We start from the raw sequence: 16,037 nt of genomic DNA on the forward strand, positions 1-16,037 counted from the left end.
TAGCTCGATCGAACTCGTTTAAATTCCTCAAAGGAAAATCCAGACTGTCTATATCAGTCTCAAAAAACGATCACGGCCACACAATTTGGCCGCATGATCCAACAAGTGTAGCCTACTCCTAACAGAGTTAGGAAATCACCGTGGTGACAACCAGCGGGCCCACTAATACCTTGTCGATCGAGTCCCACTAGGTGAATTCCTAAGCACTACGAACGTCAACCCTTATGGGTGTTCGCGCTGTTAAGAAACTAGCTCAAACGAGCTAAGACCGTTAAAAGGGGTCTTTAATTACAAAAATAGATAAGATAATTACAAAAATCAATTTAAAACAGAGAAGATAGATAAGATAATTACAAAAATCAGAAACAGAGAAGATAGATAAGATAATTACAAAAATCAATTTAAAACTCTGTCATTCATGTCATACAAGACAACTATTTAAGGGTTGTCGGAAAGAAAACTTGCATGAGTAAACGGCACAAGAGATTAAAAGGTGCTCAAAGTTAAACAGCAGATTCAAAAATATACACATAACATTAAAACTTAAAAATGCTTTACCTCATTTCTATAATCTAACTGCACCATTCATAACATGCCGTAAAATAGAACACCACTTTTCGCCCTGAAAATAACAAAACAAAACAAAAAATCTATGAATTTGCGAACGTGTAATGATAATAAGATAAAAATTAAGAGCTGAAGTACTTACTTTTTCTTCTTATTAGTATCATTAGTGTTCTTCTTCTTCCGTTCCTTTTCACCCCTGTCCATGTTTTTTGTTGCTTCCTCCTTTTGTTTTTGTCCAACTATAACAGTATCCGAGTTAACCACAACTAAACTCTTCACGAAAATCTCCGCATATAGCCATTTCGAAACACCATTAACTGTAAGATCTCTAGCCTTATGAGATTCCGGGTCATATAAAAGCAGACTACTTTCATCCTTCTCTAGCAGAATCTGAAGATTCTTGAACCACTTTAACGGCCTCACATGCCAAAAGGATTGTACAACATCAGGTTGCAAAATTGTAACTATTTTAGTCCAAGATTCAATTACTCCATATTCTTTCATCACCCAAACCTCCACATGAACCTCATCAGTCTTACCAAGCAAGCAAATGAAACCATCAAATACACAAATAGAAATAGCAAGCTCATTACTCAACGATTTAGGTGCCAGCACTTGGTTAATTGTCTCATTGTGAATATCAAAAGAAAGAATTACTAAACCTCCTTGAGGTGGAGTTATTACCCAGTGAATATTTTCATTAGAAAGCACACCAGCTGTTCTTAGATAACAAAGACGAAAAGGTAGAAAACTAGCTTCTGTCCATGAATTTTTTCCTAATGTGTAAACCCGAACTTCACAGCCATAATCACCAGGAAAACCCACAATTCTAACCAACTTATAGTCATCAATCTTAGAATCATAACCAAACCCATATGAGATGTCACCAACAATATTAATCCCAGGGAAAATTTCATGCCAAACAAATAAAGGTGGACCTTCTATTGGTGCAGTTGGCACTTTCTTATACTGTCTAGTGGACGGATTCCAGACATACAAGACATCAGGATCTTCATAAGAGGAAATACAAACTAAGCCATTACAAGAACCCCACAGTGTAATCCCATCTTTTGAAGCAGCAAATGGATAATCGATCTGCACGGCGTTATTTGAATCAAATTTTTGTATTCAAATCCATGGAGTACAGATTACATCCGTCTTTAAGCAGGAGAGAATAATGGTTACTTTCACTTTCAGTAGCATGATTCAAATGTTTCTTTATAAAATAAGAGTTTTGAATTAGTTTCAACCAATCTTTAGATACGCACCTGAATCGTGAGAGAGATTTTACTGGCAGCCTTGAAAGTATGTCATGGATGATCTCGTCTGGGAAATTCACCATGGCCACTTAGCTATTCTTGATTATTTTTTTCTTGAGACGAGAGTTAGGGTTTTTCCCTTTTTGATTTTTGATACGAGGGTGAGGGTTTTCTTCCACGGAATAAAGGAAAGGAAAATGTGGTTCCGATCGTGCCATTTCGTTGGACGAACACGTCCATTCATTCGGATGCAAACCCAATCGGTGCACGCCGGTTCCATTTTAGAGGGTTTTTTTTCTTCCACATTTCATTAAAAGAAAGAAAACCAGATCTGAAATAAGTGTACGCAGGCATTTGCCACGGCAGATTTGATGGCTGGTTTGAGTGGACTGGACACTTTATTTAATCATCTAGTACATTATTTTTTTCCATCTTACTCTATCTATAGGAATGCCACTGGACGAAAGCCATATATGGTCTACAATTAGGAGCAACTCTGAACATATCCATGGTAGTTTCAGTTCCTAGCTGTTGGCTCCAAAACTTTCTAAAATATTCACCGTAAGTGAATTCTCTATAGAGAGAAGGATGCTCGTCGTCAACCAACTCTGGAGCCGGTCCGATCACAGCATCATCGGATGGACAGTAAAATGTAGGCACAGAAAATCTCCCTTTTTCACCATTTACAATTACTCGATGCAGAACGCTCTTATATCGCCCGTTGCTAAGAACCTGAAATTAAGTTCATGAGTATACGAAAATATACAGGCCACAAGGAACTTAATTTGATATCTACCTGCAATTGATCACCAATGTTAACAATAAATGTATTAGGAACCGGATTAACGTTGATCCAAGTCCCCTCTCGGAGAACTTGTAAACCGGGAACATTGTCTTGGAGGAGAATACTTATGGCATTAGGGTCAGTATGACCGGAGAGTCCAAAAGTAAGTTCAGGTTCAGGACATGATGGATAGTGATTTAAAACAATATGCTGTCCATGTTTGTTAAATGATTTGCATATGTAGTTCTCATCTAAGCCTAAACTCTCCGAAATTGCTTCGAGTAATTTTATTGCCAAACCTCGGACACTCGAACAATATTCTGCGACATCAGTCCTGAAACATAATCAAGTGAAACTTAATGCACGTCTAGTACTGTCTTATTGTATGCGCTTAAACTTTAGGCTTAAAAAAGAGAGAGTAAGAAAACTACCTGAATGATGGAGGGTTAGTAGGCCATTCGTTAATAAAATCTTCAAGAGGATAACAATAAAGCCTTAAGTAATCTCTCCAATTAGAAACCATTTCATTCTTCACATTAAAACTAGTCGAAGTCGTGCTGTTTTCGACATATCCTCTGAGTAACACTTCAACCGTTCACTCTCTGGCAACTCGTAAAACTCCTTCGCCACCCGCAACATTTTCTCCATTATTACCTCCGGCACCCCATGATTTTTTACCTATAAGATAATTCAGTTACTTCTAAACAAATAAATAAAGAAGTTACATTTATGTATGTGAGTAATTACCTGAAAGAAACCATCAAATTGACATGCACGGCCAATTTGTTTGATCACATCTGAATGATTCAAACCATATAGATCTTGTAAATCGATAAGAGGGATTGGAGAATCTTCAGATGATTTAACCTGGACAATATTTGGACGATCATTAACGGGTCTTATATAATTTGGAGGAACATTTTTCACAGTGGAAACTAGGTCAGTTAGTAGCAGTTTCGATGGTGATGTGACAGCCATGGAGAGATGATAATGCAATAAGCCGGAGAAAATGTTATGCAAACAGTGGTTTCAGATTTTCTTAGTTCCGAATGAAAGCTAGGAGGGAGGAATACTTATAAGCAGTGAGCAAGTTATTATAAATGCTAAAGCTCCCGGCTCAAGAAACAACAGGAGGTACAGGACAATAATACATGCTTTTCACATGAATAGAGCTCTTATCTCGTGTAAAACAAACTGACCTGTTGCGAACCAACTGCTGGAAACCAAACGGGTATGACATAATGGTTCAAAATAGTTGTTATAATTAGGATTGTTCATGGTCGGTTTTGGTTCGGTTTCTAGCCAAACCAAAACCGAAACCAATACTATCGGTTTCTAAAAATCTAAACCAAACCAATCCATTAACCATTGGTTCGGTTTCCAAATGGTTCCAGCTGGTTTCGGTTTGTCCCAATGGTTTTTGGTTAACCAATAATTATATCAAACGACTCCAACAAAAAACAAATACACAAATTTACAGATAAAAAAATCGTAAATGCCGATAGTATTGATTTACACAAATTTACAGACAAAAAAAAAAATCAAAAATAGTTAAAGCATACTCTAAATTTAGAGATCAAAAGAAGATATATAATATATCTTAATTTAGTTATTGACAAACAAAAAAGAAGGAAGAAGGGAAGTAGAAAGTCGAGTAGCAGCAGTGGCTGCTGTAGTTAGGGGCGAAGAAGGGAGGCGACTAAGAGGAGGAGAAAGAGGGAGAGTATTATAATGAAATATTAGATTTAGGGTTTCTATTTATCCTCTAAATCAATTGGTAGAATCTAATACTTGTAAATCAAGGTAAAAACTAAGTTTAAAAATTAATCGGTTTTCCAATGGTTTTTGGTTCGGTTTTAGTGGTCAAACCAAACCAAAACCAACACTATCGGTTTTCCACTTTCTACACCATAACCAATCCATTAGTAAATGGTTCGGTTTGGTTTCTTCCTAATTGGTCTGGTTCGGTCCGGTTTCAGCAGAAAACCGAAACCATGTTCAACCCTAGCTATAATGCAATATTGCTCGTGATACTTCCGAACTGTGCACCACGTTATTATCGGTTGTTTATTGATATGTATACCATACATAGCCGGAGAGTGGGACATGGGCCACATGGGTTGATTCTCTGCAGAAATGACTTGCACTTGATTGAAAAAAGATCGACGTGTTATAGGGCATGTGGCCCATGAATGTGCGGTCCATTAGATGAATAGGTCTTCCTTTTCCTGTATATAAGATAACATTATATATATGTAATAGATTGATGCCTCTTTATCAATACCAAGTTCTTCTCCTTCTCTATCTCTTGCTTTAACCTAATTGTTACTCCAAAACGTTATCATGCACGATGATATACCGGCATGTACTAATAATAATCAGGAATTAATTTTGATTGATTTTTTCGCATTGTGTTGTATGTACGTTTGTTAATATTTTTTTTGGGATTTGCTTACGGATCTTGATTTTCCCATTTCTTATTTCCCATGTGTTTTTAAGTTTGTATATGATTCGATAGTGCACTAATTTCTCCAGTACAAGCTATACCATGCAAAATTTGCAAATACGATAAACAATTGTGTGATTATATTTCATAATACTAATATGTTTGTCTGTTTTCGGCGTGATTGATCATCTTAGTGGGAAAATGGGAGAAACGAAATTTGTTGGAGAGGAGGAAGAAAATCTTCATTCGGTGATCTGTTTGTGCGCGAGGAGAAAGGAAAGTCACCAACTCGGTCCGGTCAACTCGGCCGATCCAACTCGGCTGATCCAACCCGGCCGATTCAACCCTGTCGATCCATCCCGACAGATCCAACACGGTCCGATCTCCTGTTACAACTAAGCCATGTTCTGGTTATGGGATGTGCGTAACTAAGGTTGTTTTAGTTTTGTGTATATACGGCGGGAACCAAAGTCTGAGGTATGTAACTATAATTTGGGCTTTTACATTGAGTACTCGCTAGGCTTATTTATTTGTTTTAGAACATGCCTAGTTTTGTTTATTTTGTCTTAAGATAAGTCCACATTATATAAATGGTGAATTTAAATTACGATTACTTATCTCGATCATTAAGAATTTTGGTCTTAATGCTATTTTGTTCTATTGAATATGATACTGGCTATGGTTAAATGATGTATTTTGTCCAATTGGTTATACCAACTCGATTCTAATGTATACATTTGAGGTTTAAAAGTACTTGAGAACCATTGTTGCATACATGATATTTTCTCCCTAAATTTGAATGTTCCGTGGGATGTAATCCACTTGCTCGACTATTAGTTTCAAAATATACGTTGAAAATAAATTTACATGTATTCAAATTTTTGTGGAAGAACTCACAAAAGGTGATATGAGTCAGAAAATTTTGATTTCTCTACTTCATCCATGATACTAACGAACCAGTATATGTTAAAGTATGAAAACAAGAGAACTATCTTTAGTTATATATATTCAACCTAAAGTAAGTGGTTGACATGTGTAGTGAGGTTCTCTTGGCCCGTTGAGATAAAGAAATTTCTCAAATTAAGGTAATTTTAGCAAAATTGAAAATGGAAAGAACCCCGAAGTAATAAGGGTTAGACGTACTGACTCATATAAAGCATGTGAAAAGGGACATATATATCATGAGAAAAAAAATATATTTTTTACCTCAGCAGTAATGACACCAAAGTACATGTATCAATTGAACATGGGATAAAGCTAAGATGTAATTCTAACTCTCAACAAAGAGTTGGGAATGAATATTCTTACCGGTATTGGTACAAGCAATGTAATGCGGGTACCATAGTAGCAACCAATTTCCATAGGAAGGTCATAATTTAGACATCAACTTTAATGACAAGAAGAACTTTGCATGGCCAATTGACTATTTAATTGAACTAGATCCAATATTAGAGCTTCTGGAATGAAAAGTACACCATTCCCAAGAAACATAAATTCTTTAAAGCACTTGAGATATATCTGGATGAAACGTAACATACATTCACTCTAAAGTAATTGAGTTGAATCTCACTTTTGTTACTAATAAGGCCACACCACTTATTTAATATCTCAAGACTCAATGTCTAACAGATAGTGGTTTCCCTCCCACCAGCTTAAGGAATTTAAACTAGTTGTTGAACTATTTCCTTAATGTGACTACGAGGATTGGATCACCGAGAGCAGCACTACTCAAAATTTGTTTTCGAGATAGAACAAAGACGTCACAAAATCTCTACATGTACCGAGAGATAATCACAACTTGTTAAATTCCAAAGAAACCCATCCAAATGGATATCATGTGGAACCTCACAGTGTTGAGAATGTAATTGATTGCATCTTTTATACTCTGTAATATATTTGGAAGGAAATATATTTTAGAGAAACTAATGAGTCAATCTAGTGAAATGTAAATCACTATAGTATTTGGATTATTGAATCCATATTGACTCTGATGATGGAATGTTGGGAGTTGACTCATACAGGCTTTGGGCATAACCATAAAGCAACTTTGGTTGTGACATGATGATCGTTTTGAAAAGACTCATGCGAACATCACTTTAATTGAGTGAACAAAAACAGGAAAAAGATTGACAGAATGTGAAGTAACGACATATCTCCCAATAAGTGTTTTCTAAAGTACTAGATGCACAACCCCCTCCTCCCTCCCGTTATGCTTTTAAGTAAGAGAGCATATCACTCATTTTACAAAGTCTTCAGTAAAACAGGATCGAGACCATCCTAAGATGCAAATGGTAAACAATCCATATTACAAAGATAACAAGGTGAAATTTAGAAAAATATTCATGCAGAATGCGGACCATTAAAATGACTGATGGATCTGGTGAATGTTTTGACATTTTGGACTAGTTATAGTTCCCAAGAAATTTGCGTTTGAAAACTCCTAGCACATATTACACAATGCAAAGTGTAAAGGCTCACCACCCTTGTTAATGCTAGAGAATTGACATCAAAAGGTCTTGATGAATATTGCATGTTTAATAAGATCAATATAGAGCATCTTATACCCAATGGTCTCGCAGAGGCTACCATCAAAGGTTACAGATGGTGCCTAAGGAATAAGGCATGCGTACTAACCTACCTTTTATTGCTTTGGGGATATGCAATATTACGCGCATCTTTACTTAATTCGTTTTTAGACCCCAATATTAGTCAACCTTTTTTTTTTGCGTACCAATTGGTAACTGGATTTAAGCCTGACATTCGTGTTCTTACGCATTTTTGGTTGTACTATACATGTGTCATAACGATTCCACATCGTACTATGATGGGTCTTCAAAACTGTTAAGTAGTTATGTTGGATATGAGTTCCCAAAAATTATCCGCATTTTAAACCTTTTGGCAGGAGGTCTCTTACCACTAGATTTGCGGGTTATCACTTTATTAAGACAGTCTTCCCGTCGTTAGGGGGAGATAAGAAAAAGTATTTTCTAGGGGAACGACAGGAATTTTCGTGGTGTGTTCCCATTGTGTCACATATTGATTCTTGTACTCCACAAATGTAAATGTGAAGTGACAAAGAATAATCGATTTTCAGAGTGTACACTGATGTCGCTAAAGTGACAAGATCACACATACCAGCTGCAAATATTTCTGCAAGGTTAGAAACCCTCAGTATGGGGTACACCATAGACTAAGGTATTGCAAATACACTTGGTGGAAGTGTAGTTTGAGGTCGTGGCTCCATAAAGGAAGATGGAGAGACCACCAGGTTCAATCAATGCTCACCTAGAAAGGAAGTAGGTGAGTAAGGCACAAATTATTTATATCATCAGAAATCATCTCATAAGATTGTCTGAATATGTCCATCAATCAAACTGGGGGACGCTCCAAAGTTTAATGATTCCAGAGAACAATAACATCCCAAGTGGATTATGAGAATGCGCACGAGTAACTGGAAAGATCATACGAGCATATAGATGATTAATTTCATATACATTTTCTTAAGGAAATAAAGCAAGACGAGATCGAACCAAGCTCCTTGTTGCCTAATTTCAACGAAGAGCGTATTTGGCCTATACAATCCAGGTAGAACTCGGTTCTTTGACAAATATACAGGTATTTGGTGTGGTAGTGCTAACCAACCAAGTGTAAATCCTATTGGACATACATAATTAATTTGTCATAAAGCATAATGAGAAGAAAGTAGTATTTAAGTACAAAGACTCGCCTTGTGGCGCGAGGTTTCTCACAAAGCCCTGGAATTGTTCTCTTGTAATGAACGTTATATCGTTCCTCTACTTAGTTAGCTTGGTAATTTCAAAAGGACTTGAAATGCAACATATTTTATGTGGTTATTATGTATCTCTGGAAGAATCAAGAGATAGAAGATATTTGCAAAAGTGCATGATGGCCTTTTGCTTCCCAAACGAATGACTCTAAACCACGGAGTGTGTTTGCAGTTACACTGGAACACTCACTTATTGATTTAAACAATCAGGCGGATGTGGTATACCCGTCTAAGTGACTATTTGATTGGGAAGGGATAAACAAGTAAGTTTTCATGCCATGCGTATTAAATAAGTTCCTGATTCAGAATTATAGCTATTTATGTTGATGGTACAGACATGATGTGTACTCTTGAAGTAATAAGAGACCTTAAAATATATTTAAAATCCGAATTTGAGATGAAAAATCTAGGGAAAGCTCGATCGAATACTGAGCTTGTGGTATATTATTCCACCAGTTTGCATATATCTAAAGTTTTCAGGCAATTTAACAAAGACATACATCCTGATAGCACTCCCATGATTAGTCGAGGTTCAAATGTAAGTAACCATTTCGTCCAAAGGAATATGACGAAGATGTGTTGGGAGATGAAATTCCCATATCTAAGTACAATAGACGCATTGTTGTACTTAGTATAATAATGTACTCAATTAAATTTTACATCCTCAGGGAACATGTTAGCTAGATATAGCTTCGCGCCAACGCAACATCATTGGAATGGTATAGTGAACTCTTATGAATGAAATCATTTTCTTTTCCTGCCTCTTTTTCGTCACTGGAATGGTACAGTGAATGTAATCATGTACTTAAAATTAACCATTGACATAGATTTGTTTTATCCCTACAAAGAAATTAAAAGGAATGCTAATGAAAGTGCAATCCAAAAGTTGTTGATTATGAAGGAACAATAACCTCTTCCCTAATGAAAGTAATCAGGGGGAGATACGGTAGACTATTTTCTAGGTCATTACCGATATTCAGTTTCGAAAAGTACATGACTAAAGGAACAGTCTGGAACAACCCTGAAAGTAATTAGGGGGAGATGCCGACATCAGGGGGAGGATCCAAGGATATGATGTCGACATAATTTACTTCGAAATTGAAGCTGTGTTGTACTCTTTTTCCCTTCGATCGAGAATAGTTTTTCCCAAAGGGTTTTGTTACTCGACAAGGTTTTTAGCGAGACAATACTGAAAGCATCAAGTATGTTGAACGTTGAAGACATAAAGATTGCGTTAATATTATTGAAAATATCCGAATCAAAGAAATGAAACACGATAGTCCGTTAAGCAACGTAAATTCCAGAATCGAAAACATGGTTCTATAAACATCCAAGTCACCAAAGTAAAGTGTGATAAACTCCTTTTGACTGTATTAGACTGACGAAAATTGTATGACATCATAGGGAGCATCTAATGGTGTGTTGAACTCTTTTCCTTCACCGAGGTTACTTTGTCCCATAGGGTTTTGTTTCTCGGAAAGGTTTTTAATGAGACAACAACAAAACACCGAGAAGTAATTTCCTACCTAAGGCTATTGCCTTTCCGACGAGCATTTTCTGCATTAGGAGCTGTGAAGAAACTAGTCAATTTCAACAGAGAAAAGTGATCATCGGGAACGGATCACCTTTACTTGCATCTCACGTTGTACTCTTTTCCCTTCGTCAAGGCTTTGCCCCACTGGGTTTTCCTTGTCAAGGTTTTAATGAGGTAACATGTTCGAGTCCAACTATGTGCTAAGTTTGCTTAATATTGTACTCTTTTTCTTTAGTTCAGGTTTTGTACCTCTGGGTTTCCCTGGCGAAGTTTTAACGAGGCAATTAACTTAGACTCATTGATCTGTGAAGATCGTATTGCATGTGATGAACTACATGTAAAGTAAGAGACAACAGGTGAAGTACTACATGTGAAGAGTTGTACCAAGGTTTTATCCCGCTGGGTTTTTCCTTGTCAAAGTTTTAGTAAGGCAATTGATTTCGGCACAAATCATCAAGGAGAGAACGACATTTGAAGAACTACTTTTAAAGCACTATATGCAAAGCACTATGTATAAAGATTTGTTATTGAACCACACAAGGGGGAGTGTTATAGGGCATGTGGCCCATGAATGTGCGGTCCATTAGATGAACAGGTCTTCCCTTTCCTGTATATAAGATAACATTATATATATATATATATATATATGTAATAGATTGATGCCTCTTTATCAATACCAAGTTCTTCTCCTTCTCTATCTCTTGCTTTAACCTAATTGTTACTCCAAAACGACGTCAATTTTACTTTTGGAAAAATCAACTGGCAATATAGTCCTATTCGCTAGAGGACGAACTCTTATAATGAGGTTAGTGATTTGAGTTACTGCAGATCGGTCCTGATGAGGAAGCAGAGCAAAGCCCATTTTGAGGCAACAAAACTCTTACTTTAAATTTGAGGCCTTTGAAATTTTTCGTGAAAAAATGGTAAAAGGATATTTCCGATAATTTACATGCTCAACTGGACAAATTAGAGCTTACTATAGATATGCTTGATAACATTGAGAAAGTCACGAATCTCTCTGATAAAGATATTGTGGAAAGGGAACAAGCTAAAATAAAGCATAGTTTTATTTCATTAAGTACTACTATAACACGCACGCGCGATGCGCCTGCCTTTTCATTTCAACTACAATCGAATTTTGCTTTTTCGTTTCAACTACAATCGAATTTTTAATTACATAATTTTTCTAACCATAAATATTTATTTATACACAAATAATTTCCAACTAAAATCAAAATTCTCATTTAATAATTTTTCACTCAAGAACTTCGGCCAACACTATGCTCCTTTTCCTCTTCAGAACTTTCTAACTCTTGATGTTTAGCCTGTTGAATGAGACTTGGGCTTCTGCGGAGGCCCAAATAGAAGTTCTGTTTTTCCTTTGCTGCTGCGTATACATTTGCAAAAGATAGCGGTTCAGTTTCCTTACATTCATGCATAAATAAGTATGTGAGAAAAAAATATGAAAGAAAAAGGACGACATCTGACCTTTTTCATTTTCTGGTTGGATCAGTTCACGACGTTGAGCATGGCCGATTTGTCTAGGACTTTTGCAGGGGCTGGAGCTACACGGCTGGTTGGATTCCACTAAAGCATCAATACACGATCTCTTCCTCGATCCAACATGTTGTGATGAAATTGTAAAGATTAGCTTGTAAAACAAAAATAACATGTCCATGCCTCGGCGAATGCAGATTGGGCTTCACTGTGGTCTCTGGTGTTCTAAGTTAAGAGACCAAGGGGTAAGCAGAATTGTATTAGAAGTAAGCATGTGACAGGAGCTGGGTCAAACATCCTATGTTATTTCAGACTTTCAGAGCAATCTAAATACAATTGTTGCCTGACTTCACGTGACTCATCAATACATCATTCATTTTGATTTTCTTTAACATCACAGATGACATGCTTCCACACATTTTTACTCTATGTTCAAATTAAATCCTGCGACAGACGATATATATATGGGTTCGCGTTGCATTGCCATTCGAAATCAAGATATAGGTATTGGACTTGTCAACCGATTCATAACTTTTCGAGCACAACCAATATATATTCGATTATATATGTCACAGACTATGTTTACTGACCACATCTTTTGTAAATTTATCCTTTTCTCTACAACCACACATATATGATTACAACCTACATGGACACTTTTCTTTTTCAATAGATGCGATTGATTAAAATGGAAAATTAATCTAACAAGGGGTTAGTCAAATGAGATTTCAAATGACTTTCAGAGAGTTCTCAAATACACTTTAGTCCATTGAGACTTTTGGTGAGTCTCCTAATGTCTCTTGTTATTGGTTAGAGACTTCTTTTAAGTCATTTAAATTCTCAACTTCATGTCATTAGATTAGGATTTCATAAGAGTCACTACAACATCCCTGTTATTCAAATATCGAAAGTCATTGATTTATTGTTTTCAGAGATTTGGAGAGACTTTTTTAGATAAATAGGCATGGTAGAAATGTCTCCTCAAGAGGTGATATTTCTGGAAATTTGGAAACTTAGAGAATATTTGTTTTTTTGAGAGTAAGACCATTTTTTTTTGGTCTGAGCTGATGACTTTTTTAGGAAAATAGGCGAGATTGCATACAAAATAAAATGAATTTGGGATGAGTGAAATAAAAAAAATGAAAACAAAGACATAAAACAACAAGGAGATTTATTTTGATAATGAACACGTATTTTACCAGGTATTCATGGTACTTTTATTTGGATTATATTATAATATACATAATAAAGTAACCGATAGGTTTTTTGAATTTTTGATGAGATATTGTGCATTTTTTTGTCTCTACAAATCACATAGACTCTTTACGAATGTCAATTTTTTGTCCCTACACGTCACAAAAACTCTCTAATATACTCTCTGAGAATCACTAGAAATCTCTATATTTTTAGAGAATCTCCGGGAGTCACTCAAATAAAAAATATATGAAAGTCTATACAAATCTCAATTGACTACCTCCTTGTAAAAGAAGGAAAAGCTCATGACACCGTGTTGTTCCTAAGAAGCTAACCTCTATGAAATAACAACAAAGCTAACCTCTATGAAATAACAACATGAATGGGCACCGAAATCATCAAAACTGTGCAAAAGGTTAAATGTAAATGAAAAATGATAGGTTAGTTTGGTGTCACCTAGAAAAAAAGTTGAATACATACCTAGACGACCCGTCTCTCTTTCTCTCACAATAAAACCCATCTTCTTCCTCTCACCACCTAAGCATCCTAGCTATGTGTGTTAAGGACTGCTTGTATAAATAGTAGCTCCATTATATATACAAAACCACTATCTCTCCAAAGTTTATATAAACCCCATGTCCCCACTGATCCATCTTCAAAGTTCCCACCTTTCAATGGCTACTTCTTTCTTTCTCATTAATCCTTTATAGTCAATCCGTCTTCCTATTTTGCTCTCAATCTAAAAATATGTTTGCTTAAAAAGCCGCAAAAACATTAGCTATACAACAAAACTAAAACAATGAGAATGGCAACGAAATTCCGTGAATTCCTAATGAAAAAAGCAAAATAATTGAATTGCATACTGTAAAGCATAAGCGCCATAAATGCCCCACCACCATCCACACTTATATATAACATTTTTAGAGACATATTTTGATGGACTACCAAATTCATTATTACAGTATTTGATTAGTCTATCATTCACGGCCAAAAGAATTCCTAGCTCTCGTTATAGCACAAAAAAAATCACCTTAATTTAGTGACAGTACTTTAAAATCTGAAAACACTGCATTCTTTGATGCTTATATAATTATCAATGATTCGATAAGCATTTGGGATATATGCTTATCCAAATGCTCACCTCTACTAAAATAGCAGAGACAGAATTTCAAAATTTGTTTCATACAAATAACCATCCGGCATAGAGAGAGTAGAGAGGAATGAACAAATAACTTGCAGAGACTACATTTCTGTAAACACTCTTAGAAATATCATTAATAGCAAAGACATAACTTTATAGGCTACAAAACTCAGAATGACACACTCCAGCCAGAGTTATTAAGAAGGCCAACTTGCCTCAAAATGATTAAATATACCATGATATACATGCAATACAAATATCTCCCATACTACTACCGAGTATCCTAACGTCGAACTACACCTAGGCAATGCAGAAAGAGCCATAGCAACTTTATTTGAATAATCAAAGAAGTGTTGAAATTTTTTTATTTGCTACGTTCACATTTTTTCATGTTCTGTATAGACCTTGTGAAGGTAGCTAAATAAGATTGTTCTTCGATTTTGCTATCAAAGGAAGCTCAACTTTTTTTTTAAGCATAAGGAAGCTCAATGTATGTATGTTATGTTATGGACCTGAAACTAAAAGCCAACATCACGAAAATGAAGTACATGCCTGGATGGCGATCTTAGCATAGTTTCAGAATGACGACTATACTGTAAGATCGAAACCCTAACACAGGCATTTGTTGTCATTGTTAACAAACTTAGGATTCAAATAGTAAACTGGGGTATATTCTTACCTAAACTGTGTTGCTACTGCTACTGTTATTTTAGGCATTTATGCAAACAACCAATTCAAAAATTGGATCAATGTTACTACTGTTGTTCATACTGTACCCCAGAAACCCAATTCAAACATTTGTTCCATTCAAACATCAAGACTACAAAATGAAGCTGGGAAAGTAATAGGTGAAAGAAAAGGATGAATTGAAATTATACTCTCGAAAGGAATTTTGAGCTAAAATTGGCCCCAAAACTAACCCTAGAACTCGAAATTACACAATCAGAAAAATTTTCAGGCACAAATTGGCCCTAAACTAACCCTAGAATTTGAAATTAAACAATCAGAAGAAATTTTCAGCCTAAACTAACCTTAGAATTTGAAATTAAACAATCAAAAGAAATTTTCAGCCACAAATTGGCCCTAGATCATGTCTGACACTTACTTGAGAAGTTTCTTCGAAGTGTAGTCGTTTTTTCTTGTTCATGTGCTACCACGTTTGTCATGGATGATTATTGGCGAGAGGGGAAAAACCCAAATCTTCGTTTTGCTTTGCTTTTGTTTCAGTGGGGCGCTAGGTTAATCGAGAAGAACGAAGAAGATGAATAATGTTTGTCATGGCGATATCGGTTGTTCTTCTGAAGATGAAGAAAGAAATTTTGTCGCTGTTTCACGGAAAGAAAGATGAAATAAGAAAGGAAAAAACAAAGGCGAAAATGTGGATCGCAGGATTCGATATGTCGCTGTTTTACGTAAGTAACCTCTATGTATTTCCTTTTTTACGTGACATTTAAGCAAAAAAACGAAAATACGGAGGGGTATTTTTGTCACACGAAAAAGCTTCGCCAAAATCATGCTTCACCAAACAATTGGGTCTTTTCTTTATACTACTACGGTCCCCGAGTTAAAACCCCAAAGGTGTCACTATCTATACACAAAAACTCCAACAAAACAAATTGTTCACAAAAACCCCATTTAATATAATTGGTCTATATTACCTTCTTAGTTTAAATCACCCAAAAAAAAACAAAAATCAATCCCACTTTAATTCTTATTATATTGTCACCACCAACAAGCAACGCCACCTTCTACCACCGCCACCGACCACCACCGTCATCGCCGCCACCGACCACCACCGCCAACCATCGTCGCCACCACCTCCGACCGC

General features: G+C 36.0%; 1 protein-coding gene, 1 long non-coding RNA gene and 1 pseudogene across 2 annotated transcripts; all 3 read right to left on the minus strand.

Moving 5' to 3' along the window:
- Positions 1-415: 415 nt before the first annotated feature.
- On the minus strand, positions 416-1,695 carry LOC113279221 (F-box protein CPR1-like; the record flags this gene model as incomplete). Its single annotated transcript, XM_026527922.1, has 2 exons — positions 416-622; positions 710-1,695. Coding segments are annotated over 2 exons (1,023 nt in total), but the record flags the coding sequence as incomplete, so codon positions are not given.
- Positions 1,696-2,264: 569 nt separating this feature from the next.
- On the minus strand, positions 2,265-3,588 carry LOC113279222 (annotated as a pseudogene).
- A 7,859-nt stretch (positions 3,589-11,447) lies between these two features.
- LOC113282002 lies at positions 11,448-15,556 on the minus strand. Its single transcript, XR_003326481.1, has 3 exons — positions 15,315-15,556; positions 11,866-12,099; positions 11,448-11,764 (listed from the first exon to the last, which is right to left on the minus strand). It is a non-coding gene; the product is annotated as an uncharacterized LOC113282002 (long non-coding RNA).
- Positions 15,557-16,037: the final 481 nt, after the last annotated feature.

Source organism: Papaver somniferum, chromosome 5 (assembly GCF_003573695.1).
Source record: "Papaver somniferum cultivar HN1 chromosome 5, ASM357369v1, whole genome shotgun sequence".
Taxonomy (NCBI): domain Eukaryota; kingdom Viridiplantae; phylum Streptophyta; class Magnoliopsida; order Ranunculales; family Papaveraceae; genus Papaver; species Papaver somniferum.